Source organism: Mastigoproctus giganteus, chromosome 4, assembly GCF_048544385.1.
Source record: "Mastigoproctus giganteus isolate SK-2022 chromosome 4, ASM4854438v1, whole genome shotgun sequence".
Taxonomy (NCBI): Eukaryota; Metazoa; Arthropoda; class Arachnida; order Uropygi; family Thelyphonidae; genus Mastigoproctus; species Mastigoproctus giganteus.
In genome coordinates, this window is record NC_143578.1 from 89596650 (window position 1) to 89623749 (window position 27100).

General features: G+C 37.5%; 1 protein-coding gene across 4 annotated transcripts in view; it reads right to left on the minus strand.

The window, feature by feature from the left end:
• The window catches only part of LOC150086894 (sorting nexin-6-like), a 375374-nt gene that overhangs the window by 290963 nt on the left and 57311 nt on the right, over positions 1–27100 (minus strand). For all 4 annotated transcript variants that reach the window (XM_090371664.1, XM_090371665.1, XM_090371666.1 and 1 more), the window contains exon 4: positions 16490–16620. In XM_090371664.1, the coding sequence (XP_090227790.1) occupies positions 16490–16620 (131 nt within the window). The remainder of the gene's footprint in view (positions 1–16489; positions 16621–27100) is intronic.

Here is a 27100-nt window from a genome sequence, read left to right on the forward strand (position 1 = left end):
GCACTTTGGAGTAAATTTTTGTGGAATTTTAAAAAAAAAATTGTAAAAATTAAAACTCTTTACCTAAATGATCTTTAATGTTATTTTTTTTATTTTGATTTACATAACAGAGTGAAATTACTTAAAAGAAAGGGTTAAAAATTACGTACATTAAAGTTTTTTTTTTTTTTTAAATAGAGACAATAAATGAAGGTAATTGTGGAATCATAATTAAGAATGAGAAAAAACATAAGCTCTGTTACCAGATAATACCATCTGATGGGAATATTTATGACCCTACCATACTTAACCTAATACTAGCTATCATCACAGCTTAGATGTAAAGCTCCTTTTTTGACAGAAAATTGGTAAGAACTACTGGCATATGTATAGTGCATGCTTTCATGTTTCTCTGTTTATTAAAATAGAAAAAAAAAAAAAAAACTCTTCACAATTGAATTTTGCCACTGTAAAGAATGGCCAACAAAAACATTACTTATTTTATTGTTAAAATAAACTGATTTGTGCTGTTGCTTGATGTTATTGTTTTTTTTTTTTTTTTATGAAAAACTCAAACACATGAGGTATTAGGTTGGTTGGTTATTTGATGTTTAATGGCGCATCAGCATCAAGGCTATCATGCGCCAACATGAGGTATTAGAACCCACAGTACTTAGTTGCTTGGGTTGGAGGTTGAGAAGACGAAAGAAGATATTTGTTAACATTAGACTTGAACTTCGGTAGACTAATTTTCAGGAAATACATACAAGAAGGAAGGTTGTTCCAGAAAACGGCAGTTGAATGAATAAACGAGGAAGATGAAAAGTTGGTTCTGTGAGTTTGAAGTTGGACAGTAAATGGATGTTGGCTAGTGGCGGCACGTGTTCAGACTGTTTAAAAGTCCGAACACTTGCAACCTTAACATTTATTGGAAAACCAAGGTTTAGATAAAGGATGAGATGTTAAAATGAAGTGTGGAATAAAGGATTCCATTCCTAGAAGAATAAGTTCACTGACACAATCTGAGCAAACGTTGACATCAGAAGTTTTGAAACTGTAATCCTACCAATAAAAAGAAATCTCGTAGGTCATCCCATTTTGCATTCTTGCAATGCCAAACAATACGAGGTTGGGAATAGCCATGAGATAAAGACTCCATTGGAGAAGAGACAATCGCCAAGTTGTGATCTGAGGTGCCTAAAGGACCACTCACTTCGACCGTGTACTTAGAAGGGTTGTTTGTGAGAAAAAGATCAAACATGTTAGCTGTATGGTTAGGACTGTCCAGTATTCTTGTAGGTAAATGAACAATCTGTGCAAGGTCATTAGTAATTGCAAAAGCCTCAGCATCTCAACCAGTTGGGTCAGTGTGACTAGAAAATGGAAGCCAGCTGGAGTTGTGAACATTAAAATCACCAGGGAAAATTACCGCACTGTTAGGAAAGTTGGACTGGAGAAAGTCAAGTTGCAAAGAAAGAAATTCCAAGAGCTCCAAGTAATTAGGGGAGTTCGGGGATTGGTAGAGACAACAGATGAATTTTACACAATGGGGTAGAGAGATTTTAAGCCAGAGAAGATCGAAATGAGGAGATTCCAAATTACTAAGTCTCTGACAGGGAATATCGGAATGGACATATGCACAAGTACCACCATTGAGGTGAAAGGAATCAATACAGCGAATAGGGCAAATGAGATGAGCAGTAGTTGAATCTGTCATTGGATATGGCATACACATGGTATGCCATATCCACAACTGAGATTCTGTCATTGGATATGGCATACACATGGTAAGAATATACAAAGATCCTTGACATAACATGGCATCGACAATGCAACCTGCATACACGCTACTCAGACTCCCTCCAGTCACTATCTGGCAGGGTAGAGGTAGCAAGATTATACACTAGTTGATCCGGAAGCCTCCTAAAGAGTTACCAATAGGTTCGGTCAGGTGTACTAACTAGCAGTCAGCCTGCGAACACTGTTTTAGAGCTGTACCCTTGAAATATAAGGAAGATTGGATCTTGCCATGATATTCATCATAACCTCAAAAGTCATCAGTCATACTGCATGATGGAAGAGATGGGGAAGGGTTGACCGGAACTTAGCTCTGGAGACTAAACATGGGTTCCACCACTTCAAGCATCCAATAAGCAAAGTGGTGGTATTGCACCAGTTGAGCCATCTACCACCTAGTATTGCCTGGTAACACAGAGTGGCTGCATTCCTCCATGTGGTGTGGGCACCACACCTCGACCCCTGCTTATGTTGGTTCACACCTGGGTGGTCATCCACAGTGTGCTTGTGTATGGAGGTTATACCCAGTATTACTAACAGTCCCACCATCGTGAAGGTGCAAGCAGAGGATTTGACTGACACAGACCGTCCAGACTTCGCCGAAATTGGATCCACTTGACTTGAATGTCACCCAAATATCAGTTCCATCAGCATTTTAGACTCCCACGTAGCAAGTACAGCTTGTCTGGCATATCTGAGACAACCTCAAGGACCAAATGTTACTTATGGGTAGACTATTTTTTGATGAAATGTGGCAACCAAATGTTATTCAATTACCATTTCACCAAAAAAAAAAAAAAAAATAGTTCATTCTTTGTGTATTAATGTAAATATGTATTAACTGTGTAAACAAGTTACTCCAAAGACAGCAACATGGACTTTAAATCTTTCATGGCTTATAAGTAGTTTTTTTAAATTGGTGTTCTTGATTGGTGAAAAATGCACTTTGGTATTAGTATTGGAAAATGATGCAAGGAAGCAAAAGCACATCAGCCAAAAAAAAAAAAAAAAAAAAGTTTACCGGTCTCATCTATCCATCCCCTTTAATAATTTGTGTAATCCTTCCTTACATTTATTCAAACTACCAATTCCATGACCTTAGATGGTAATTTGTTCCAACAACCAATTACTCTGAGGCTGAAAACAAATTTTCATACATCTATCCTGCAACCATCCTTTCTCAATTTCTTTATATCCTTGTGTGCGTGTACACGTGCTATTCAAGAAAGAGTAGGGATGCCATCAGCATTCAGTTTGTTCAATCCATTTTTTTTTTTTTTCCGTGAAACCCCTGAATATGAAAAGTAACAAAACCTATAGTACTTAGTACAGTGCATGGTTGAAGGAGATGAAGAGGGTGCGGGAAAGTTTGCTCTGGTGACTAAAAATGAGTTTCACCACTTCAAGCATCTAATCTAATAAGCAAAGTGGTTGTACTGCACTGGTTGATGAATCACCTATCAGTGCAATACAACCTGAGGGGCAACAAATTCCTCCAAATGCATCGATCTTGTGCTCTACAAATGGCAAAGCAAACTGTCATACCCAGAAGTTCACTGATCCATCCTTCCACTGAAATGCAGGTCTTCTTCTGCTCCTCTTCCCCTCAATTTTTCCTTCCATTATATTCTTCAATAGAAAGTTTTCCTCTCCTTGCTATGTGTCCAAAAATTGGAGTTGTCAGCGCTGTTGATGCTATGAAGAAGAATTTTAGACCTGCAAATTTTATACAATACTCACTCATTTGTTCTTCAATCAAGGTAAGAAATATGCAATATTCTCCTGTAACACCACATTTCAAATGCCTCAATTTTCTTCCTGTCAACTCTATTCAGATTCCATCACTCACACCCATAAGCGGCAACTGGAAAAATTAACAAATTAATGATTCTCTGTTTCGTCTTTAGGGACAGACCTTTATCTCTCCATGATCAAATCAGTGACCAACGTTTTAGCAATTGCCTGTTGTCTCTTTACATCATTTGAGCAGTCGCCATTTTTATTTATTCTTGACCCTAAGTAATCAAATTCATCAACTTTTGACATCATGCCCATTAACAGTCACTTTACTGGAACAGAGATTATCACAAATCACCATAATTTTAGTTTTACACACATTCAAGAACAGTCCTTTTATCTTGCTTCACAAATTCTCCTCAGTTTCTTTAAGATGAAACTTTGAATTGCAAATTAGCACAGTATCATCTGCATAATGATGGTTGTTTATCTTCAGTCCTCCAATTTTGATGCCATTGTATAAATCTTCCAAAGCTTCACACATGATATCTTCAGCATTAAGGTTAAAAAGGTGAGCAGACAAAAATGCAGCCCTGCTTGACACCTTTACAGATTAGTACATATTAGTACAGCAGGCCCCCGTTATAACGCGGTTCGCTATACGCTGATTCGCTATAACGCTGTTCTTATATTATAACCCATATCTGACTATAACGCTGTCACAGATCACTATAACGCTCTTTTACAGATTACATTTTTGACATAACGCAATCGTTTCATTTGATGGAGTTGATAGCTTGAAAATGAATAGCAAAACAGCATTAAAACGTTTCCCACGCCGACTTGAGAAATTTTCCCACGCTCAGTGAAATTTTCTCGCACGCTAATTTAGTTTCAGTACAGTGACTTGTTACGTAGTTCCGAGATCAACATTTTAAAAAATGACCAAGTATATTGCTTGTAATATTTGCGTTATATGCATTTATCCGAAGTCTAGTCATCACTCAGTAGAGTATTAGACATCGTGCCTAACGGAACGTTTACTTAAATATTGTATCGTAATTAATTCAACCAACGCAGTTACATTTTCGAAGAGCTAATAATGACTGATAGGAATGAAAAAGCAACAACGTCTGGGCGCAGTACGAAGACTATAAATGTAAGAAAAAGACTGAATTTGAAAATTAAATTAGACGTTTTGAAGCGAATCGATTCCGGTCAACGACAAACGGATGTGTGCCATAATTTAGGGCTTGCAACTTTAACTGTAAGAACAATTATAAAAAAAATAAAGAATTAATTTTTGCAGTGGGAAAGATAGCTGTTCCACTGCAAGCAACTAGGACTAGGCCGGCTATTAGGATTGAAATGGAAAGACTAATTTTATTGAAGATAATATTCCAATGCAGAATTCAGTTAAGTTAAATATTAAAGAGAGAGAGAGAGAGAGATTAGCCAATATGATGATCTGAAGAAAACTCGCCTAAAAAAAAAAAAAAAAAAAATGTGGAACCATTTAAAACTGGTAAGGGCTGGTTGAATAGATTTAAAATCCAGGGAGAAGCCGCAAGTGCAGATCATGGAGCCGAAACTTTCAAAAAATAACTTTTGTTAAAATTATTGAAGAGGGGTATTATGTGTTATACTTCTCAAGTTTTTAACATAGCTGAAGCAGGACTTTTGTGGAAACGAATGCCTAAAAGAAGTTTCATATTGAAAGAAGAAAAAAACATGCCAGGTTTCAAAGCGGCGAAGGATCGGTTGACTTTATTGTTGGTTGTAACGCTGCGGGGGATTTAAAATTAATACCCCTTTTAGTTTATTTGGAAGAGGGCCAAAGTTCAACTCAAAATCCACACATTTTTCATGATTAAATTCATTATTTTAATTGGAATTTTAAATTTACTTTTGATACGCAAGTAGTTACCATATAATTATACGTATGCAATGCAGAATTTTATATGTGCAAATATTTGAATATTAAATATTTTGACCGACATTTGTGCATCTTTTCATTACTGTTTATTATTCATTAGGAAATATCCTATGGCACCAACCGCAGCTCATAAATACGTATGTTACCTTATGGGAAAGCGGCGCTCGCTTAGCGCTGATTCACTTAGCGCTCTGTTTTTCCGGAACGAATGATCAGCGTTAAGCGGGGGTCACCTGTATTAGTAGTACTGTGCATGGGTTGAGGGAGAAGAGGGGGGAGATGCTGGAAACTTTGCTCTAGAGATTAAACATGGGTTTCACCACATCAAGCCTCCAATAAGCAAAGTGGTGGTATTACACTGGTTGATGAGGGTCATTTGCCACCTAGTGTTAGTATTAGTACTAGTAAATATTAGCATTATATTATATTATAGTATTATTAGTGTTATTTTATATTAGTAATAGTCACTGCTTTTTATATAAAATTTTCTAAACATGTAGTTCTCTGAGTTGATGACAAAGCATCAACTGTTCCTGGAAGATTATTGTTGTTGTGCTTGGATTTTTTCTGGTGCAAAGGCCATACTGCACCTATCATAGTAGTTAATACTAATTTTATTGGCTTCTATGGAAGCAGTTAGAAACGGTTATACAAGCCTATTCGTTTCAGAAAGAAAATTCTGTAAGGTTTGAATTTTCGTCTATGATATGGCTAAGTGACAATTCCTGTAAGTTTGAGAGAGAAGTAAACGAAATTAGACGAGAGTTGTTATACAAGGTGCATTCTAGGAGTATGTGTTTTATTGTGAGTGACCTGTGGCAATGTGGAAGGTCATTACCTGATAACAGGAATAGATGGGTCAAATGAGTGTGGCCTATTCGGGCTCTGGCCAGGACTACCTCTTCTTGTCTGTTTGTGCAGAAATTGGAAGCCCATAATTGCGGTACAGGTTTAATTTCAAGGAATTTGTTATGTATATGCATTTGCCACTGAAGTGTCCATCGTTCCTTACATATATTTCGTATATGAATTTTGTAATCACTGAACGGGACCAGAAAATTCATTGAGGCTGTGCTGGATGTATGCTTGGCAGCAGCATCTGCAATTTGGTTTCCTGGTATTTCAGTATGGCCTGAGATCCAGCAGAAGACAACATTTTGCCGATGATCTCTGAGACGAATCAACTCTGATCTGATGAGCTGTAGTAATGGATGAGTAGGTGGGGAAATCTTTTGCATTGCTAATAGGGCAATTTGCGAGTCTGTAGATTATGCTCTTTTGGATTGAGAGAGGGAAAATGTTTTCCAGAGCATGCTTTATGGCATATAATTCAGCCGTTTTTTTTTTTTTTTTTTTTTGTTAGTTATTGGCACATCAGCTTCTGTGGCCATAATGCACCTCCCAAGGTTTTTGCACTACTCTGATCCATGCCCGAGGCGGGATTTGAACCTGCGACCTTTGGGTTGCCAGGCAGGCACTTTACCCACCCGACTAGCCTGATCGGCATTCAGCGGTGTAACTACCGCATTCTGTTGGAAGTGATACAGAAATGGTAGTGTCGTGGAATACTGTTGCTGCACCTGTTCCACTCACGGACTTCGATCCATCAGTATATATTTTAGTGAAGTTAGGATAACATTGTATGTGTGCAATGTGCAGCTGTTAATACCTGTTAAAGAGTGTTTTCCCCATTGGTGGAAATAATTGTCACAAGACGGCATGATGACAGACCATAGAGGAACATGATCTATAGGTTCTTGGTGGACTTTATTGAGTTGTATATTCCAGTTTTCTGCTAGTTCCATTAACCTAATACCTGCAGGCCTAGTTGCTTGTGGTTTGTTTCTATAAAAGGTCGTGAGTTGCGGATCATTAAATATTGACCAATTAGGATGGGTCGACTGGCTTTGGATCTTGGTTGCGTAGTTCAGTAATAACATCTTTCTTCTGATCTTTAGAGGAGCTACAGACTTTGCACTGGAGATGTTCTGAATGCACCTAGGGATATTCTAGGGATATGTTGAATAGGGTTGGGGCAAGAAAAAGCACTTTTCCCTAGCAGAAACTAAGACAGGTGCACCATAGTCCAGTCGAGATCTGATTATGGATCTATATGAGTGAAGCAAGGTGTAACAGTCTGCTCCCCAAGTTGTTGCTGATAAGGCTCTGAGTATGTTCATTTTTTTTTTTTTTTTTTTTTTTGACAAGCTGTCCGGAGATGTTCAATGTATTTTTGATAGTTTAACTTGCTGTCAAAAATTAAGTCAAGCAGACAAATACTATTTGCTATTGGAATAGGATGGTTATCTAATTGGAGTTCAGGATCAGGATGCATTTTACATATAGTACAGAAGTGAATGGCAGTCGATTTCTGGCTGGATAGTCTGTAACCGTTTTGTGTCATCCAAATCTAGATCCGATTTATTGATATCTGCAATTTCTTTCAATATACTTCATGTTTTGAGAGTGGCAAGAGATTGTGAGATCATCGGCATAAAGATATGAGTCCACTGTTTTCAGAATGAGTTCAGTCAAGTGATTAACTCTAATTGCAAACTGAGTGGCACTGAGAATGGACCCTTGAGGGATTCTTTCTTCCTGGACAAAGTGTTTAGAGAGTTCTCCAATACTGAACTTGAAAGGATCTTTGTTGTAGGAAATTTTGGATGAAATATGGCAAATTTCCACTCAGGCCAAGAGAATGTAGATCCTTTAAGATGCCAAAACGGCATGTGGGGTCAAAGGCTTTCTCAAAATCTAGACAGACCATAACAAGATGCTCCTTTCAGATGAATGCATTTCTGATGTTTGCTTTGGCTTTAATCATAAGGTCCAATTATGATAGATTTTTTTCTGAATTCAAATTTATTGTTATTGATCAGATTTTAGGACTCAAGATACCAAGTCAGACAGCGATGAATCATTTTTTCGAGGGTTTTTGCTCACACACTCACACTCTGTGCTGCCACTTTATTAGGTACACCTACCTAGTAGCGTGTTGAGCCTCCTTTCACCTTCAAAACAGCCTGAATTCATCTAGGCATGGATTGAACAAGATGCTGAAAACATGCAGGAATGGTGTACCATGCAGACATGAGTGTATCTTGCAGTTCCTTGAGATTCAACAGAAGGCCTGTAGCAACAGCCCTTTCCAAGCTCATCCCAAAGATGTTCAATAGGATTGAGATCTGTGGACTGAGTGGGCCACTGCAGCAAAGAAAAGTCATTGTCGTGTTCCTGTAACCATTCCATAGTGATTCGAGCTTTGTGCACCAGCACATTATCCTGCTGGAAGTAACCATCTCTGATGATAAACTGTCAACATGAACGGATGCACCCGGTCAGCAACCATGTTTAGATACGATGTGGCATTCCAACGTGAATCTATGGGTATCGATGGACCGAATGTGTGCCAAGAAAACATTCTCCACACCATAACACTGCCCCCACAACCTTGCACAGTAGTTGTCCGACATGACGGGTCCATGGATTCATGTTGTTTTCACCAAATTCTGAGCCTTCCATCAACATGATGCACCAGGAACTTCGACTCGTCAGACCAAGCAACTGTTTTCCAATCCTCAATAGTCCAGTGTTGGTGTTGCTGTGCCCACAGGAGGCGTGCTCTCTTGTTCTTCATTGATAACAAAGGTACGGGACATGGTTGTCGGCGGTTGTAGCCCATTCGCGACAAAGTGCAACTAGTGGTCCGTTGCGATATTTTTTTCTGTGCACCAAGGTTGTATTCTGATGTGATGTGATGTGCGACATTGTGGCCCGGCTGTCTGCTTGCACAATTCTAGCCATTCTCCTCTGACCTCTCTCATCAATAAGTGATTTTCTTCCAGAGGAGCGCCATTGAGTGGATGTTTTCTGTTCGTTGCACCATTCTCGATACAACCTTGAAACTCCGAGCTGCCCATGCTAACCACGGTTCACTAGCGACAGCACCTACAATGGGCATGTAGCATCGAAACTGGACCTTGAGTGATTGGAAGAAGTTCATCTGGTCCGATGAATCATGGTTCCTGTTGCACCATGTGGACAGCTGGATACGTATGCATCGTTTACCTGGAGAAATGATAGTGCCTGGATGCAATACAAGCTGGTGCTGGCAGTGTCATGCCTTGGGCAATGTTCTGCTGGGATACCCTGGATCCAGTCATCCATGTGCAAGGCACTCTGACATCTACCACCTACCTAAACATCATTGCTGACCAGAACACCCTTTTACGGCAATGGTCTTATCCTCTGGCAGTGCAGTCTTTCAACAAGATAATACACCGTGCCACACCGCCCAGATTGTTCGAGACTGGTTCGCAGAACATGAGGAAAACTTCCAGGTATTGCCCTGGCCTCCAAATTCCCCAGACATCAATCCCATCGAGCATCTGTGGTTTGTGTTGGAACAGCAACTCCGATCTGCGGCATCTCAACCACGGACCTTACAGGAGTTAAAGGATCTGCTCGTTACGTGCTGGTACCAGATACCACAAGACACATTTAGAAATTTTGTAGCGTCCATGCCTTGCCGGGTACGAGCTGATTTGGATGCACGTGGAGGACCAACATCATATTAGGTAGGTGGCCAATGTTTCAACTCATTGGTGTATATAATGGATCATTATTATACAGATGATATTGTTCACATAAATAATAGCTTATGAATATGTATCAAAGTTGAAAGAAAATTTAAATTTACAGATTTAAATAACCATAAACTGAAACTAGTTATTAATTTTTGTATATAGAAACAGACTTTAATGAAGGTAAAAGATTAATCATTGAAACAAACAAACAATATAAGCTGAGTAGGAAGTGCTGAAAGACAGTTATATTTATTTGGAGCAAAAGAGAAGCAAACCAAAACACAGAATTAGTTGAATAAAGAAAATTCAGTTCAACTGGTAAGAACAGAAACTAAATTTAATAAACAGTAACTAAGATTAAGTAATCAACAGAAGCTTTCAAGATTAAGTATCTCTTTGTCAGCTGTGGGACTACAATACATAAACTATAAAAATATAAAAATGTTACAAATGGAATGTGCAGAGTGTGGTCATGTTGAGTGAAAAGAGAGAGCATGCTTGAAGATGTACAAATGCTGAAGCATCACTGTGTAGAACTAGGCGATTGTTGTAGATGTTGGGTATGTACATGGGCTGAGTGCCAGAGTTTGTCATGCTGTAACACTACAGACTCCATGATTGGGTGTAGCCATATGTGTCTATTGTGATTTAAAACACTATAACAACCAGATATGTGAAGTGTCTCAAGCCACAGTTGTTGATGGTAGGGGCAGGATTGGTCAACTGCCTCGGTATCACGTCTGGGATTGAGGTCTTGTTGCATCGACCAATAATGCTCCGTAACTATAGACTCAGCTAATCAAATAGTCTTTCATGTTCCGAGAGGCAGTCCTGGAGCCTTCTGGAAGACTCCCACACATAGCAGCTGCTATAATCGTGGCATGTGATGCAGTATATCGCACCGCTACGTAAAAGAGGGGGACGGGTGTCTTCACCCTCGAGACCACACCCCTCTACTGGGAAGTTGCAGGCATTTTATCCGTTACCCACGTAAGAGCTTAGAATAGAAGCTGTCTTGAAGACAGCTTCTATTCTTCAGCATGTCCACCCTGATCTAATCTCAACAGTTTCCAATATGCAGTCCCCAATTCTATCAGGAATGACAATACTATTGTGGTTCTACCCACCGAAAAGGACGCTGTACAATGTGATGGATCATATTGAATATCTAAGTAAGGCTCTCTCTTCTACTTGATCATAATGTCTATGAACCAGTGCAGGACCCTCCCATAAAAATCTTGGAGTGATTGGAATCCAAGGTAAATAAGTTAGTTAATGATTGGTTCAAGTCCAGGAAGATTCGAAGTCCACAAGTTGGCAATTACATGCCATGAGCTGCCAGCTCCCCCAGTTCTATGGCCTACCAAAAGTGCACAAGCCAGGCATTCCTTTAAGACCAATTGTCTCTTGTTGCAATTCTCCACCATACGAACTGTCGAAATACATCACCCATTTACTAACATCCCTAGTAGGAAATATCAGTCACACTTTTTGAACAGCGAGGAATTTCTACGCCTCAGACCCCTCAATGTTCTTGAAGACAAGGTCATGTGGAAATGTGTGGACACATGTATATGTAAAGGGCGACTCCTAAAACGTCAGTTCAACTCCACCTCTTATTTCTGTGAAGAACAGTACTACTGGAAAAGGGCCAGATATGTGGGATAGGTTTGTGTGTATGTGTGTGTGTTCTGTTCTGGCCTCTTGGCTACACAGAAGCATCAATCACATGGAGAGATGATTCTGGGTATTCGTCCACACTACAGGAAGGTGGACCAGTTCCAATAGTATGTTACTGTCCCAATTTGAGATGCTGACCCACCCCTGATGTAGCCAAAAGGTGGGCCAGTTCACTCGGGGGGGGGGGGGGGCATTTCAGAGGGGGAAACAGAAGGTCCCCCCCGTTCAGTATACATTATATATAAAATTTGTCCAGCAGAGTGGTCAAGTTTGGTGACTCTTCAGACAAATAAACGGCACAGCTATAGGGGCCCTGGTCAGTTCTGTTGTTGCGAACGTTGTGATGGAGGAACACATTCCTGAACCTACTGGTCCCATCACCCTCTGGTGTTGATATGTCGATGAAGTCTCACTATTATCCCCCAAGGTTCAGAGACACAACTACCACAACATCTCAACTCCCTATCTTCATTCATCCAGTTCACAATAGAATTAGAGTCGAGCAACACCCTCTCCTTCCTGGACTGACCTCACCAACTGTGGCTATCCAACCTATGACTTGGACAAGTGTGACCTACAAGCCCATGAGCTTGCTACACATCCGAGGCCCCCCATAGTAACAAGACAACGTCTACCGCTTACAGCCCAATATTACGTGGGTGCTTCCGATAGCATTTCTAAGATCTTACAGAGGTACCGGATAATATCGCAATCCTCTACAGGGTAGTGCCTGCAACTACCCGGTAGAGGATTGGGATCTCTTGTCTCGAGGGTGAAGACACTCCTCTTTTACGCAGCATTGTGATACACTGCATCACATGCCATGATTGTAGCAGCTGCTATGTGGGGGAGTCTGCCAGAAGGGCCATTTAATTAGCTGACTCTTCAGTTGTGGAGCATTATTGGTCGATACAACACAACCTCAATCCCAGATGTGATACAGAGGTGGTTGACCAATCCCACTGCTACCATGGACGATTGTGGCTTGAGTCACTGCACATATCTGGTTGTCTTAGCATTTTAAATTGCAATAGACATGTGTGGCTACATCCAATCATGGATGTCTGTAGTGTCACAGCATGACAAATGCTGGCACCTAGCCCATGTACGCACCCAGAATCTACAACAATCGCCTAGTTCTACACAGTGATGCTTTAGCATTCGTACATCCTTGAGCATGCTCTCTCTCTCTTTTCACTCAATATGACCACACTCTGCACATTCCATTTGTAATGTTTTATAATTTTATATATGTATTCCCACAGCTGATGAAGAGATACTTAATCTTGAAAACTTCTGTTAATTACTTAATCCTAGTTACTGTTTATTAAGCAGTTCCTGTTCTTACCAGTTGAATTGAATTTTCTTTATTCATCCATAGAACCCTCTACAGGCCTCTCCAATTTTAATAGAATTAGTTGTTCATAACAAATTTTTTAACACAATCTAGCCTATGGAGCTATGAACTATTCAAGAAATAAACTGTTCAAAAATTAGCACCTACAGAAATTAGTTTAATAACAGAAAGAACATTATAAATGGGAGGAATTCTCTGGGTAACAATGTCCAATCAGAGGCGAGTAAAACAAATTTAAGTTGCTACAGACATGTAGAAAGGATATGAAAGAAGAGAGATTAACACATTACTGCTTCCTGAATGCAAACATGTGACATCAGATTTTAATCCACTTGGAGGGGGAAACAACCCCACTTTTCAAACTTTTTCTTCCGATTTTACAGAGAAAAAATTCAGATATTTTTGTCAAACAGCCTTCACCAGAGGCTAATTAGCCCAGTCAGACTAAAAAGAAAGCCCAAAAATGTTTCTGCTCTTTATTAATTCAGATTGACTCAATCCAGAGGTTTTCAATCTTGGATCAAAAAGGTGATTGGAAAAGCCAGCAGCAAAAGTGTTAATTAAAGCTATTTTAAGCAAAGGCGCAGACCAAGAAGGTGAATTGATAGTGTCAAGAATTAGATGAAAGGGGAGGTACTCTATCTAGGGATAACATCCAACAGGAAACAGAATAGCATGGAAGAAAATAGTGATTGGTAGGCTAGCAATCAAGAACTAATCTGTATTATCATAGTGACCTGCACAGTCATTGATATTACACATGATTAATTACAATTTTTTTTTTTTTTTTTTTTTTTAAATGGTGTAGCAACTACACAGCAATGATGGGCATAATCAAACTATTTTCCCTAATTGAATGAATCACTTGAATGATACCAGTAAAACCGAGTGACCTGTTATAATCAAAATAATCAATTATGACCTCTCAATTATTCCCAACACTACTACACGGTACATCCAAGTATTAACACCGGAGAAAGGGCATCATGAGTGGTTGGAGTGGAAGGGGGAATAAACCAGAGTGACTATGAAAAGCTTGAATTTTAAAAAATAGTATTCTCAGTGGGTCTGTTCTTGCTAATCAGGAGCTGGACATTAATTTTTTTTTTTTTTTTTTTTTTTTTTTTTGCTGAGGCATCCAAAATTCATGTCTGTACTCTGTTTTGTTCAATATTTATTACATCCATTTATTTATTTATTTTTTTATAAAAACTTTATTTTGAGACATTGATATCATATATACGCTGAGTGATTACTGAATTATGACCCCCTACCTAATACATGTTGGGCCACCATTTGCATGGATAACAGCTGCTGCCCAGGCATCGACTCCACTAGATGTTTGAAGACATCTGTAGGGATCTGCAGCTATGCTGCCTGCAAAGCTTTCCATAGTACTGGAATAGATGATGGTTGTATGTCCATACACTTCACTTCCCATTTCAAAACATCCAAAGGTGTTCAACTGAAATGCAATCAGGTGAATTTGGAGACCAATCAAGATGGGTGATATATTCACTGTGTTCCTCAAACTACTCATATGAACAGTACAGGCCTGATGACACAGCGCATTATCATCTTGAAAGATCCTGTTCCTGTCATTAAAAAAATGACATACAGCTGAGTACCAGCCATATGTCATTCTTGCCAGCAAAACATACCTCATATTGAGCAACCAGCATGTTATTGACACTACAGCATTAACCATCAACAATGATGAGTGGTGAGGAGAGGGTTTCTCTTATTACATTGTGATGTCAATTTTCACATAGTAACCTGCCATTGAACCCATACATGCTGCACCCTTCATTCACCACAAACATTCACCTTGCCTAATCATTTACAGTTCTATTGGCAGGAATGGTTCAACACCACTCTTTGTACACCTTAACCACAATGGACCATCAACAACTAACAAGACATGCTGTTTCCAATATGGAAGCACCTGATGCATGAGCTCCCACAATCATGCCCTTTTGAAACTCTGCAATATCTTTTCTGCAACCCATAACTGCTACATTATCCCTTTGATTTGCAGAACCAGATGCAAATTACTATTGCTTTACTGTAGGAAGCTGTTCTGCTTTTAATACAGTAATACCCCGACTTACGCTACCCCGACTTACGCGAACTCGGAGTTACGCGGTTCTTGATTTTTTCGTTTGGCAACGCTGCCGCCCACTATCTTCAAGGTCGTTTTTCATATGTTATCGATATACGGTGCGACGGCGGAGAATGAGAGCGAAAGATGAACAAAATTCAACTTTGCTGCTTTTATATGTTTTTTATATCAGTGAAGGGGAAACACATTTCACCATAATAACGTAAAAACCAACACAATTCCAGCTATCGGTATAATCGCAAATGCAATTAGATCGAGTTTACTACCAGTTTATAACAGATTTCACTAGCAGAAAGGCAACTGGATTTTTATTGTTTTATGGTAGTAACCCCTAGAAATGTGAGGTGTTAATAGTGTATCTCTGCCTTTATGGTGTTGTTTATTCAGTTGCTACATGCGCGCAGCTTTGTTTATGCGTATCAAGCGTGCCTCCTCGTTTTGTAATTGTGCTTTATTCCCTAAAAATGAGTAAAATACTTAATTAAAAGGTGTGAAAAGGAAGCGTCCTGGTGAAGACACTGCAGATTCAGAGAGAAAAAGAAAAGCAATTATCGATAAACAGAGGCGGACTGGGTCAAAAATTCTTACCCAGGAAAATTTATAGTGGCCTCATACTATGGTTTATGGCCAAAATCACACTGGCCCACCGGGGTTTCCCCGATAAGGCTTATGGCCAGTCCGCCTCTGTCGATAGAGAAAAAATATGAAATTGTGAAACGCTTTGAGCGAAATGAAAGACCATGTGATATTGCACGTGCTACAGGCCTAAATGAAGCAACGGCGAAAAGCACATGGAACGAAGAACGCGTTATAGCTACAAAGCAAGGAATAAAAAAAATTATTAGCTTGCTAAGAAGAAATTCTGCGTGAAAAAAAGAACGCGCTGTGTCGTCAGCCGAATTTGTTAGATTTTATGAAGCCATCAACATCGAAATAACTTTTTAACGTAACTCATTTGTTTTTTTAATACATATTTTGTATTAATATGTATAAAGAACTGCAATTGTATTAATATTTTTCTTCTAAACTAGTGTTTTTTTTGGTCCTTGGTCCCAATTAAGCAAAATTTATATGTATTTATATGCAAAGTTGTACCCCGCGACTTACGCGAATTCGACTTACGCGATTTTCGTCGGACCCACCTATCGCGTAACTTCGGGGTATTACTGTACTGCAAGGTTGCAGCATAGTCCATTACAGATTGGGCGGTCATAATTCAGTGATCCCCAAGAGTATGTGCCCTCCTTATCTTTCTTCATTTTTCAGAATGTTATCACAAATTGCATACTTACTGTTCCAACTGTCGACAATCTTTGTGAAATTCATCGCCTATGAGTGTTCTTGTGTTGCTTCCTAGTTGTTTCCTGGACTTGGCTTCTGCCATTTCAGATGTAATAGGAGGTTTCGGTGGAATTGGAGGAATCTGCAACCACAGAAAATCTTTTTCAAGATTCAAAAAAAGGAAAGTAAATACAATACAATATTCCCTTTAAGTATATTTCCACTATTTAACCCTTGAGAGTCTTCTCTCCATCCACGGAAATTAGTAAAGCTGTTGAATTTTAAGAGCATTTCTAAAGAATTAGTTTTCATATAAACATGAAATGTTTTTTCTAGCCAGATTATAAAAATCCAAAATACATCAATATGTTTGTGGTTCTTCTGCATTCCAAGTCTGAACATACAGACATATTTGTACTATACAAAGGTTCAAAATTTAGGGTATTACATAGTGAATTTCATCTTGTTGCCTACCATTGTTCTTATTTAAAAAATGGATTAAACTGATTAAAATAATAATTTAAGTACAGTTTTAAAGTGAATATAATTACATGCACTTTAAAACAGAACAGATAGGATAGTTGATAAAAGGTTTCCTGCTAAATAGGTTAGATTTTGTAACAAATTTTTCATGGTATTATGACGCAAAAAGGAAAGAGTGCAAAAAAAGATAGGCAGAATAGGACAGTATGTTTGCCAAAGACAAAAGTTGATAATGTTGTACAGCAGATATCTTTTAAGGGCAAACAAAGGTGTTATTGTTGTACATGTTGGCACTAATGATATTAAAAGTAGGAGATCTAAGGACTTAACAAGCACAAGGCAATGTTGAGAAAATTTGCAAGTTAGGGTTAAGTTTCAAAGAGTGTCTGCAATTGTGCCCAGCCACGATAGAAGGGAGTACATGACAAGAGCCTTGTTAATCAATTCAGGCCTGGAGAAACTGTGCAAAGTTCATGGGGTAGAATTTCTTGCATGGTGGTTTGTGTTTGTTGACAGGAGAGACTGATTTTTTACAGAGATGGCATACACTTATATAGAAGGGGGCAAGAATATTTTCAGATGCTATTGAGGCAGTGTATCCCTCCAGGCTACAAGAAATTTGGTAGCTGGAGGGGAAGGGGCCCGCCAGATGATTTCATCCGCCTCGTGAAATATATTCTATAGAAATCTTTTTTAGTTGCTACATATCGTATATAAGGATATTTTTAATCAAAATATAATGTAAATGCGTCCAAATATAATTTTGTAACATTGTTGCAACTCTGTGTGCTTCCACTTGGCAGCAGTGTTTCTTGCTATGTCGGAAATCCCAACAGCGCGAGTGCCCAAGGCTATAAGTTTATAGTCTCGACTATTTCCGGCTAACACGAGTTGTCAAAAAGTGAAATAGTAAAGTTAAAATAAGCGACTGTTAAAACAATTGCTAAATACTAATCTAAATATTAATCAAGTAAGTATTAGTGAAAGAATTGTATGCAATGCATTCTTTGCAGTTTGCAATGTAAAGACGAGTACGCATATTAATCTTTCTCCTGGTCAGCTATTCTCATTCAGACCGCAGTCATCGGGCCACTGCACCGATTATCATGCGCAACAATTTATTAGTGCTATTTGTATAAATGCATATTATTTTTAATTTTATTTAACTTTGAATTTTTAATTTTAGCGAATCAAGATGTCAAGGAAAAGAAAAATTTATTCCGAATGTCGTGTCTTCAATGAACTTTGGTCAATTAATTATTTTTTTTATAAGGGACAATAACCTGCCTTATATGTAAGGAAGCAGTTTCTGTGTTGAAAGAATATAATTTGAAACGGCATTATACGACAAAACACCTCAACTTACAATAAACTTCAAGGAGAGTTACGAAACAAGAAATTACAAGAGCTGAGCTTTGATTTCAAGAGGCAACAACGACAGATGACATGTTTCACTAATCAGAATTTAAATTTAATTAGAGCTAGTTTGCTAGCATCTCAAATCATTGCTGAAGAAAGGAGGGCTTTTACTGATGGCAAGTTTGTGAAAAGAGTGTGCCTATCAATTGCAGAAGAAATATGCCCTGACCAAGTTAAGCACTTCGCTGCTATAAGTTTATCAGCGTCAACTTTAGCAAGAAGAATCGAAGACTTGTCTGCTAATGTTAAAGATCAGCTGAAACAAAAAGTTACAGATTTTATAAATTTTTCGATTGCAATTGATGAAAGTGAAGATATTACCCAACACAGCACAGTTACTCATTTACATACGTGGTATAAATCAAAATTTTGAAGACACAGAAGAACTGGCTGCACTTGAAAGCTTGAAGAACAGAACCTCTGGTGAAAACATTTTATAGCATATCAAAAGTGTTTGAAGACCTGCAGCTTGATTGGGAATTGTTGACAGCAATTACGACCAATGGTGCAAAGAATATGGTTGGAAAAAATATTGGTTTCATCGGCCATGTTAATAAATATTTTGATTCCAAAACATCGAAAGACCTATGCAATTTCATTGTATTATTCACCAGCAAGTGATTCTTACACTGCTTCTATTGGAATGTAGCAGCTGGAAAGCAAGATTTCGGGGATTTCAAGGTCTGATGGAGTCCTTACAAAATAAGCAAATACATGGGCTGTGTTAAGGTAACTAAGAGTAAGAACAAGTGCATATATACTTACACATATGCCAATGCTAGGAACATAGTAAATAAATTTGATGAATTTGAAGTGCTGGTCAAGTCATCAAATGCAGCTGTTGTGGGGGATATCAGAGACAGATACCACTCAGATATACGTGATACAGAGCTTGTATATGCGGAGTACAGTGTATACGTATAGGGTGTTTCAAAAGTGATGGTCAATAATTTAAAGGTGAACTGTACAGACTACAATGTGCAAAAAAAGCCTAGTAAACATGGGTCCTTAATCGTTTTTGACACATTGCACTTTTCTAGTTGGGATCCACCACTGACAAGGTGAACTATACAGAGGTGGGATCCACCACTGACTTGTTTGTCTAGGTTAGGTTATGCTTATTCCCACCCTTCTCTCCTTTCCCCTCTCTCAATGCTCTGAGAAGTAGCAGGCATACTGTTAAAGGATAGTCAACATGGAAAGAGGTTACAGCAACGAAGAGTATGCGGACATGCACTTCATGTAGGGTAAAGCCAATGGCAGTGCACTCGAGGCTGCACATTTGTACCAAGAAGCATTTCCCTGCCGAAGGCAGCCCAACAGGCGCACATTCATCAGGGTACATCAACGCCTTAGAGAACATGGGCGCTTCGAACATGGAGTACGAGCAGATAGGCCCAAAAGCATAACACCTGATATTGAGGAAAGGGTGTTAGAAATAATTGAGCAAAATCCAGGAATTTCAACGAGGGTTGCTCTGCAAGAGCATGTACTGAGTCATAGCAGTGTGTGGCGAATTTTACATCACCAATTACTGTACCCCTACCATATCCAGCATATACAAGGTTGCAACAATATAGACTACCCTCCCAAAGTGAATTTCTGCCAGTGGATGCAACAACATGTGTCCTGAACCCCAATTTTTAAACATTTTGTTCACTGACAAAGCTGGGTTTACTCATGATGATATTTTCAATTTTCATAACTGTCACATTTGGTCCAACACAAATCCTAATGCAAATTCACGAGTCACAACATCGGCAACGTTTCTCGTTGAATATCTACAGGAACACACTTTCTGCCAAACAGGCTACCTTCAGTTCCTGCAGCATGTTCTTCCAGACCTCCTTGATGATGATAATGTTCCACTTCAGTAACGCCAGAACATGTGGTTTATGCATGATGGTGCACCAGCACATTTTGCTCGAGTTGTGACTCGAGCAATTTCAACATCAGTATCTAACTAGAAGGTATGGTCAATGGCGGATAGGTAGAGGTGGCCTCCCAGATCACCAGACTTAAATCCTATTTAAGTCTGGTGACACTTGTGACATTAACACAGTTCAGGGATTGCAACGTCGGGTTGAAGGAGCCTTTCAGCAAATCAGAAATGACCCACGAATGCCTGAGAGGATTTGCAACTCAACACAGAGAAGGCTACAAAGCTGCGTACGGATGCAAGGACAGCATTTTGAACACTTTTTGTAATGTGTAGCATTGAAACCAAAAATTAAAAATATATTATCTTATGTTTAATAAAACCACCCTTAGCAAAGGATTCACAGCTTTTTGCTAAACTAGTGCTCCCGTAGTCAGTGGCGGATCTTAACAGAAAATGTGCATTATCTCAAAAACGTTTCATGCCTGATGTTCACTGGAACTTTTTTGCTTATTTTAGTTTGTACTTTTCACCTTTACATTATTCACCATTTTTGAAACACCTTACACACACACACACACACACACACACACACACACACACACACACACACACACACACACACACACACACACACAAATAAATAAATTAGAATAAGGATTAAAATAAAAATAAAATAATGTCAGCAGTATGGCAAGACAAGAGTGAAAAAAGTCGAAATTAAACCTAAATTAAATCAAACCAAGCAGGGAGGGAAGAGGGGTAAAAAGAGTAAAAAAACTGACAAAAGTAATCTTAACCAGTTTATATAGACGAATAATGAACTATGGATGGCAGCATAAGCAATTTGCCCACTACTATCATGTGATATAATTATACATATATTTGAATAACATTTAAAATGGTTGGAAATGGAATATTTTTTTGATTTATTTTTGTTTTGTTTGATTGTAGTGGTTTACATCTCTGTTGGTGATATTTCACATAAATTTGGACCTGGTGCCCGTCAGAGAAGGCACCGTTAAATTTCTATTTAATTGGCTTTTAAAATTTAATGAATTATTATTCGTACATTTAGATTGTCTAAATTATTTTAGAGTTTCTGCTGCAATATTTTTACTGTTGTTATCCCTCTCTTCCCTCCCTGCTTGGTTTGATTTAATTTAGGTTTAATTTTGACTTTTTTCACCCTTGTCTTGCCATACTGCTGGCATTATTTTATTTTAATCCTTATTCTAATTTATTTGTATGGTTATATTTCAAGGTATCATGTAGAGGAATATGCTTTTTGCTGCCTCTGATGTATGCTGTACCCTTTTTATTTTTATTATGAAATATTCCGTTTCCAACTATTTTAAACATTATTCAAATATATATATATGAGTAATATCGAAAGAAAGTTAATAAATTGTAACAAGATGTAACTAATACTTATGGGCCAATGCACTTGCTAAAGCAATTATGCATTACGACCTTAATGTGTATAAAATATTTTGTATAATATTGAAGATAATAATATAGAAGATGATTCAAGCAGACAATACCAAGCTGGATTTAAAGAAATGTGAGGGATATAAATATAAAATTTTAAAAAAATAATAATAAAATAAATATATATACACACATAAAACTTATCCTTGTCTACCCACAATCTGGATGACTTCAACTGGGGCCAACCACCCAGACTGAAGGCAAAAAACGACAAGGAGTTTTCTGTAATATGCCTTATACTTTACATTTATTCTTATTTTAATTATTAAATTACGTTCTCTGTTGGGTCAACGATGTTCAATATATGCTTACATTTATACTATCTTTTGATTCTAAAAAAATTTTAACTACTTTAATTGGTTTAGATTCAAATTACTTAATCTCTGAATTTTTATATATCTTAGCAGATATCGATCATTACTGATACAGAGAACTCCTTGTCATTTTTTGCCTTCAGTCTGGGTGGTTGGCCCCAGTTGAAGTCATCTAGATTGTGGGTAGACAAAGATAAGTTTTATGTGTGTATGTGTGTACACACACACACACACACACACACACACACACACACACACACACAGTGTATTCTGGTTATTTGGGCCACCGGTTAATCGGGGCAGCCATTTATTTGGGGCAAATCTTAAAAAACAGAAACCAATCGAGAAAAGAGCCAGGGTTTACTTCGCTTAATTGGGCCAGCATGCCATTTAATCGGGGCAGGAGATTGCAGCACTTACAATTTATTAACTTTCTTTCCGTATTACTCATAAATATATACATAAGCTTTGCTCAGGTTCAGTAAGCACTACCTAAAATAAGCTTATTCCATAACATACTCTATTTCTCATTTCTTAATTTATACTTTCATGGATTTTATGAATACGCATTTGGGTTGTTTATATATTAACAATTGACATTAACTTTGTTCTTATTAAATATGCAACTTAGAAGAAACTCTTATAAAAGCATGCTACATCGGCAGAGTAGACTAAATTTGACCGAGGAGACTATTTCTGCTCTGGATAGTGCTCCTAACTATGTTAATACACTGACACATACACAAATAACATACTTCACAGAGCAATCTAGCATATAAGGCTTCTGGCTCTAATATCCGATATCCATTTCTTAAATTTCAACGTTGTAATAATAAATGTCTTACTAGTGCTTATATGCATCCAAATCATGCTACAATTAATATAAATGTGCAATTATTTTGCAAAATGAATAATGTTATATATGTGATCACTTCTCGTACTTGCAATGTTAAATATATTGGTCAAGCCAGTAACAATTTACATATCAGAATGAATTTACATCATTCAGACATTAATACTTACAATCACAAGTCTAGTAAGAAAACAGGTAATCTTGAACATGATATTGAATTTAGACATTTCCAAAAACATACTTTTGGTAATATTTTCATTTCAATACTTAATGTAATTATTAACACAAATGAAAGATTACTGAAAGAAGAAATTAGCATGTTACAATATAAAATACTATATCCATACGGACTGAATAACAGATTTAATCAAAAATACATGACTAATAATTTGAAAGATATTTGTGTTTATAATGTTTCAAATTGCTAAACTACATAAATCTAAATGCAAAAGAAAATATAGTAAATCTAAAACATTTAAGAGTGACCGAGAACAGCTAGGGGATTTCATAGATTTATTTAAAATTTGGGACAACAATCCTATAAACATTGGTAAAATTCATAACACACTCTTCAGCATTAAACTTAGTGCACTCAAAGCATAATTATTAGCAGGAAAGCTAATAATTATGTCTTTGGATCTTGTCACCTTAAGCACATTATACTAGACATTGTTAAATTCAGAATTAATTGTTAAATTCAGAATTAATATTTTGAATATTAACAAGCAACCAGAAAACTCTGTCCTTGTCTTATATTTTCAAAATAAAATAATGGATAATTTGGATATACATAGAACTATTAACTTACGTAACGACTTGCTACCTATTAATAACTTACATATTAATATCAGATTTAGATAGGCTAAGCCATTTTGGTCTTAAAGCATGTAACTATAAAATAATAGCTACAAACCTTCACAATATTAATATTGGACAGGATACATAGATCCTAATCATAACCACATTATAACCGGCGATTTGGATATAATCCCACATCCCAAGCTTAGAGATATTTTATCACTCTGTTTTAAGTTTCGACCTAATCTACCTATTAATAAATCAACTTTTAAAAAACTGTTATATCTAGATTTATTAAAATACTGCATAAGATCCGTATACAAATATAATATACCAGTTGAGGTGTACCACATGTGGTGTTCACAATGCTAGATATCATATTTAACAAATATAATCAATTGAAATTCAGACCAGATAATCTAAATAATACAAAATTAATAAATAAGCAGCTCAAAGAAATACACAAACCTTTTGTAATTACTCCAGTTGACAAAGCTGCTTGCAATTATATGTAAGTCATATTACATAGAAATGATTAAAAATTAACTGCAGTCCAGTAGCACATACAAATATATAGCATCTTCCCTTAATGTAATAATCAAAAAACTAATAGCACTGCATAAAAAATTAAAGTACAATAACCTAAAATATCCATTTATATATGGTATACCTAAATTTCATAAATCACCTATTGCATTTAGATTCATAACATCGTGTAGAGATAATTATGCTAAAATTCCGGGTAAAACGTTAGAAAAGTTACTTAAAACTATATTAAATAATGTAAACAAAACTATTAGAATAAATAACTTACCGATTGTAAACGCAATAAAAAATAACAATATTCAGCAAATACAAACAGTTGACTTTAATCGTTTATTCACTAGTATCAATCTCGACAATTTAAAAGATGTTCTCCAAGAACTATATTTGGAACATAAAAATGCTATAAAGTTTGATTTAACCTACTGGGATACTCTAATAAATTTATGTGTTTTTAATAATTATGTATATGACGGAACTTCGTTATACTTACAAGTGAATGGCACCCCTATGGGAAGTCCAGCACATCCTGCATAATTGCAAACCTCTATCTATATTCTACAGAAAGAACATTCCAAGATAACCTACTTATGTTCAGATACATAGATGATCTATGTGTGTTTAATCGTGCGCATTTCGTTCAGGATTACGGCAGATTATATCCAGAAGAACTTGTATTGGAAAAAACTAATAGTTCTGATACTATAGCAAATTATCTGGATCTTCGTATAGAAATATTCCATAATAATATAGATGTAAACATATATAATAAAAGAGACTCATTTAATTTCAATGTAGTCTGCCTTACAAACTGCAGATCTAATATATTGAAATCAGTGCATGCTAATACCATTTTATCCCAATGCCTGAGGATTGTTTCTATTTGTTGCAATAAAAACATAACCTGTGCAGCAAACATAATAGCATTGTACAATAAGTTGATAAATAATGTCCCTATTACTTATCTGAAATAGCACTTCAGGAAGGCAATAAATATAATTAATTTCAAAAATTTATTTTCTGAACCCATTGCTTCAATATAATTACCATAATTACAGATTTAGAGCCATGTATATTATGTACATAGGATGCGATTTGCTTTCTTGGTGTCTTACGGCTTAGAAAACTTGTACCCACCGGCCTGCAAATTATAGTTTATCATTTATTTTACGTTATTTTATCTTATTTTATAATCACACTGTACAAAGGGTACTAGGAAAGTTTTGCAATATGACGCAACAATGAATCACAGGAAGCTGCTTGTTGCTGCATGTTGAGACATGTTCATACGTGCATAGTAGCCGCCGCGCCAAGTCGATGGGCTCAGTTATTCATTAGTAGTGAGAGTAAATTGCTTGCGATGGCATCATGGTCACGAAATGAGATAAGGACAGTTTTGCGGTATAATTTCATGCGTGGTTTAACCATAGACCAGTGCTTAGAAGAAATGACTCTTGCACTAGATGATGATTGTCCACATCGTACAACGATATTCAAGTGGTATAGAGAATTCCAAAGGGGAAATTTCACTCTGGAGGATTCTGAGAGGCCGGGAAGGCCACGAACGTCAGTTACGGAGGAAAACGTTACTGCTGTGAGGAAAATGCTTGACGAAAACAGGCGAGTGACCTACCAACAGATAGAGGATACTTTGGGCCTAAATGCACCAGCAATTCGTTCGATTCTGCAAGATCATTTGCACATGAAGAAACTTTGTTCTCTCTCTCTGGGTGCCGCATCAACTGACTGAAGAGCAGATGACACGACGTGTGACTTGGTGCCGGGAGATGTTAAAAAAGTTTGATAAGGGACAATCTCGGTATGTGAACAACATCGTGACAGGTGACGAGACTTGGCTGTACTATTACGATCTGCCGACCAAGGCTCAAAACAAAGTTTGGGTCTTTGATGATGACGACACACCCGTAATTGTCAGAAAATCCCGATCTGTAAAGAAGAAAATGATAGCTGTATTTTTCAAATCGAGTGGAATTGTGGAACGTGTCGTTTTGGACACGCAGAAGACAGTCACAGCTAAGTGGTATACTGAACAATGCCTGCCTAAAGTCATTGGATCTATGAAGAACCTGCGGCCAAAGTCAAGAATGGACACCTGGTACCTCCATCACGATGATGCTCCAGCTCACCGCGCCAAAGCCTGCACCGAATATTTGACCACGACAGGACTGAAACTTCTCGAGCACCCTCCCTACAGTCCAGACCTTGCTCCCTGCGACTTTGCACTGTTCCCGCATGTGAAAATGAAGCTAAAAGGGAGGCGGTTTTCCAGTGATGAGGACCTTCTACGGGCTTGGGACAACGAGTGTGCTTTACTCCATAGTGAAACTTGGCAGAACTGGTTTAAAGATTGGTTTCGGAGGATGGAGAGGTGTATTGAATGTAGAGGAAATTACTTTGAAAAAATTAAATAAACAAAGCTGTATTGCAAAACTTTCCTAGTACCCTTTGTATATATTTAAGTTCAGCAAATTCCTACTATGGGAACAGGTTTGCAATCCCGGGCATACCTGAGCTACAACTTGTATCTCGTATTGTCTTTAAGCTGTCCTACTCTCTTTGTTCTTATTTCTCCGAAATTATTAGGGTAATCAGAGGATGTAGGAGAAACTATTTCTTATTTGTACTACTGTATTTTTGCCTTTATGGGGTTCAGGTTCTATTATTCCTACTCTATTAGTTTTTATTCTTCTTACTATCTGCATGTTTCTCTTTGCGTTAACTTAATTTTAATTAATTAATTTTACAATATTCATCACATAGGGGTCACCACATATATTCACTAGAGGGATTATTATTTCATAACAACTAGTTGTTACATTAT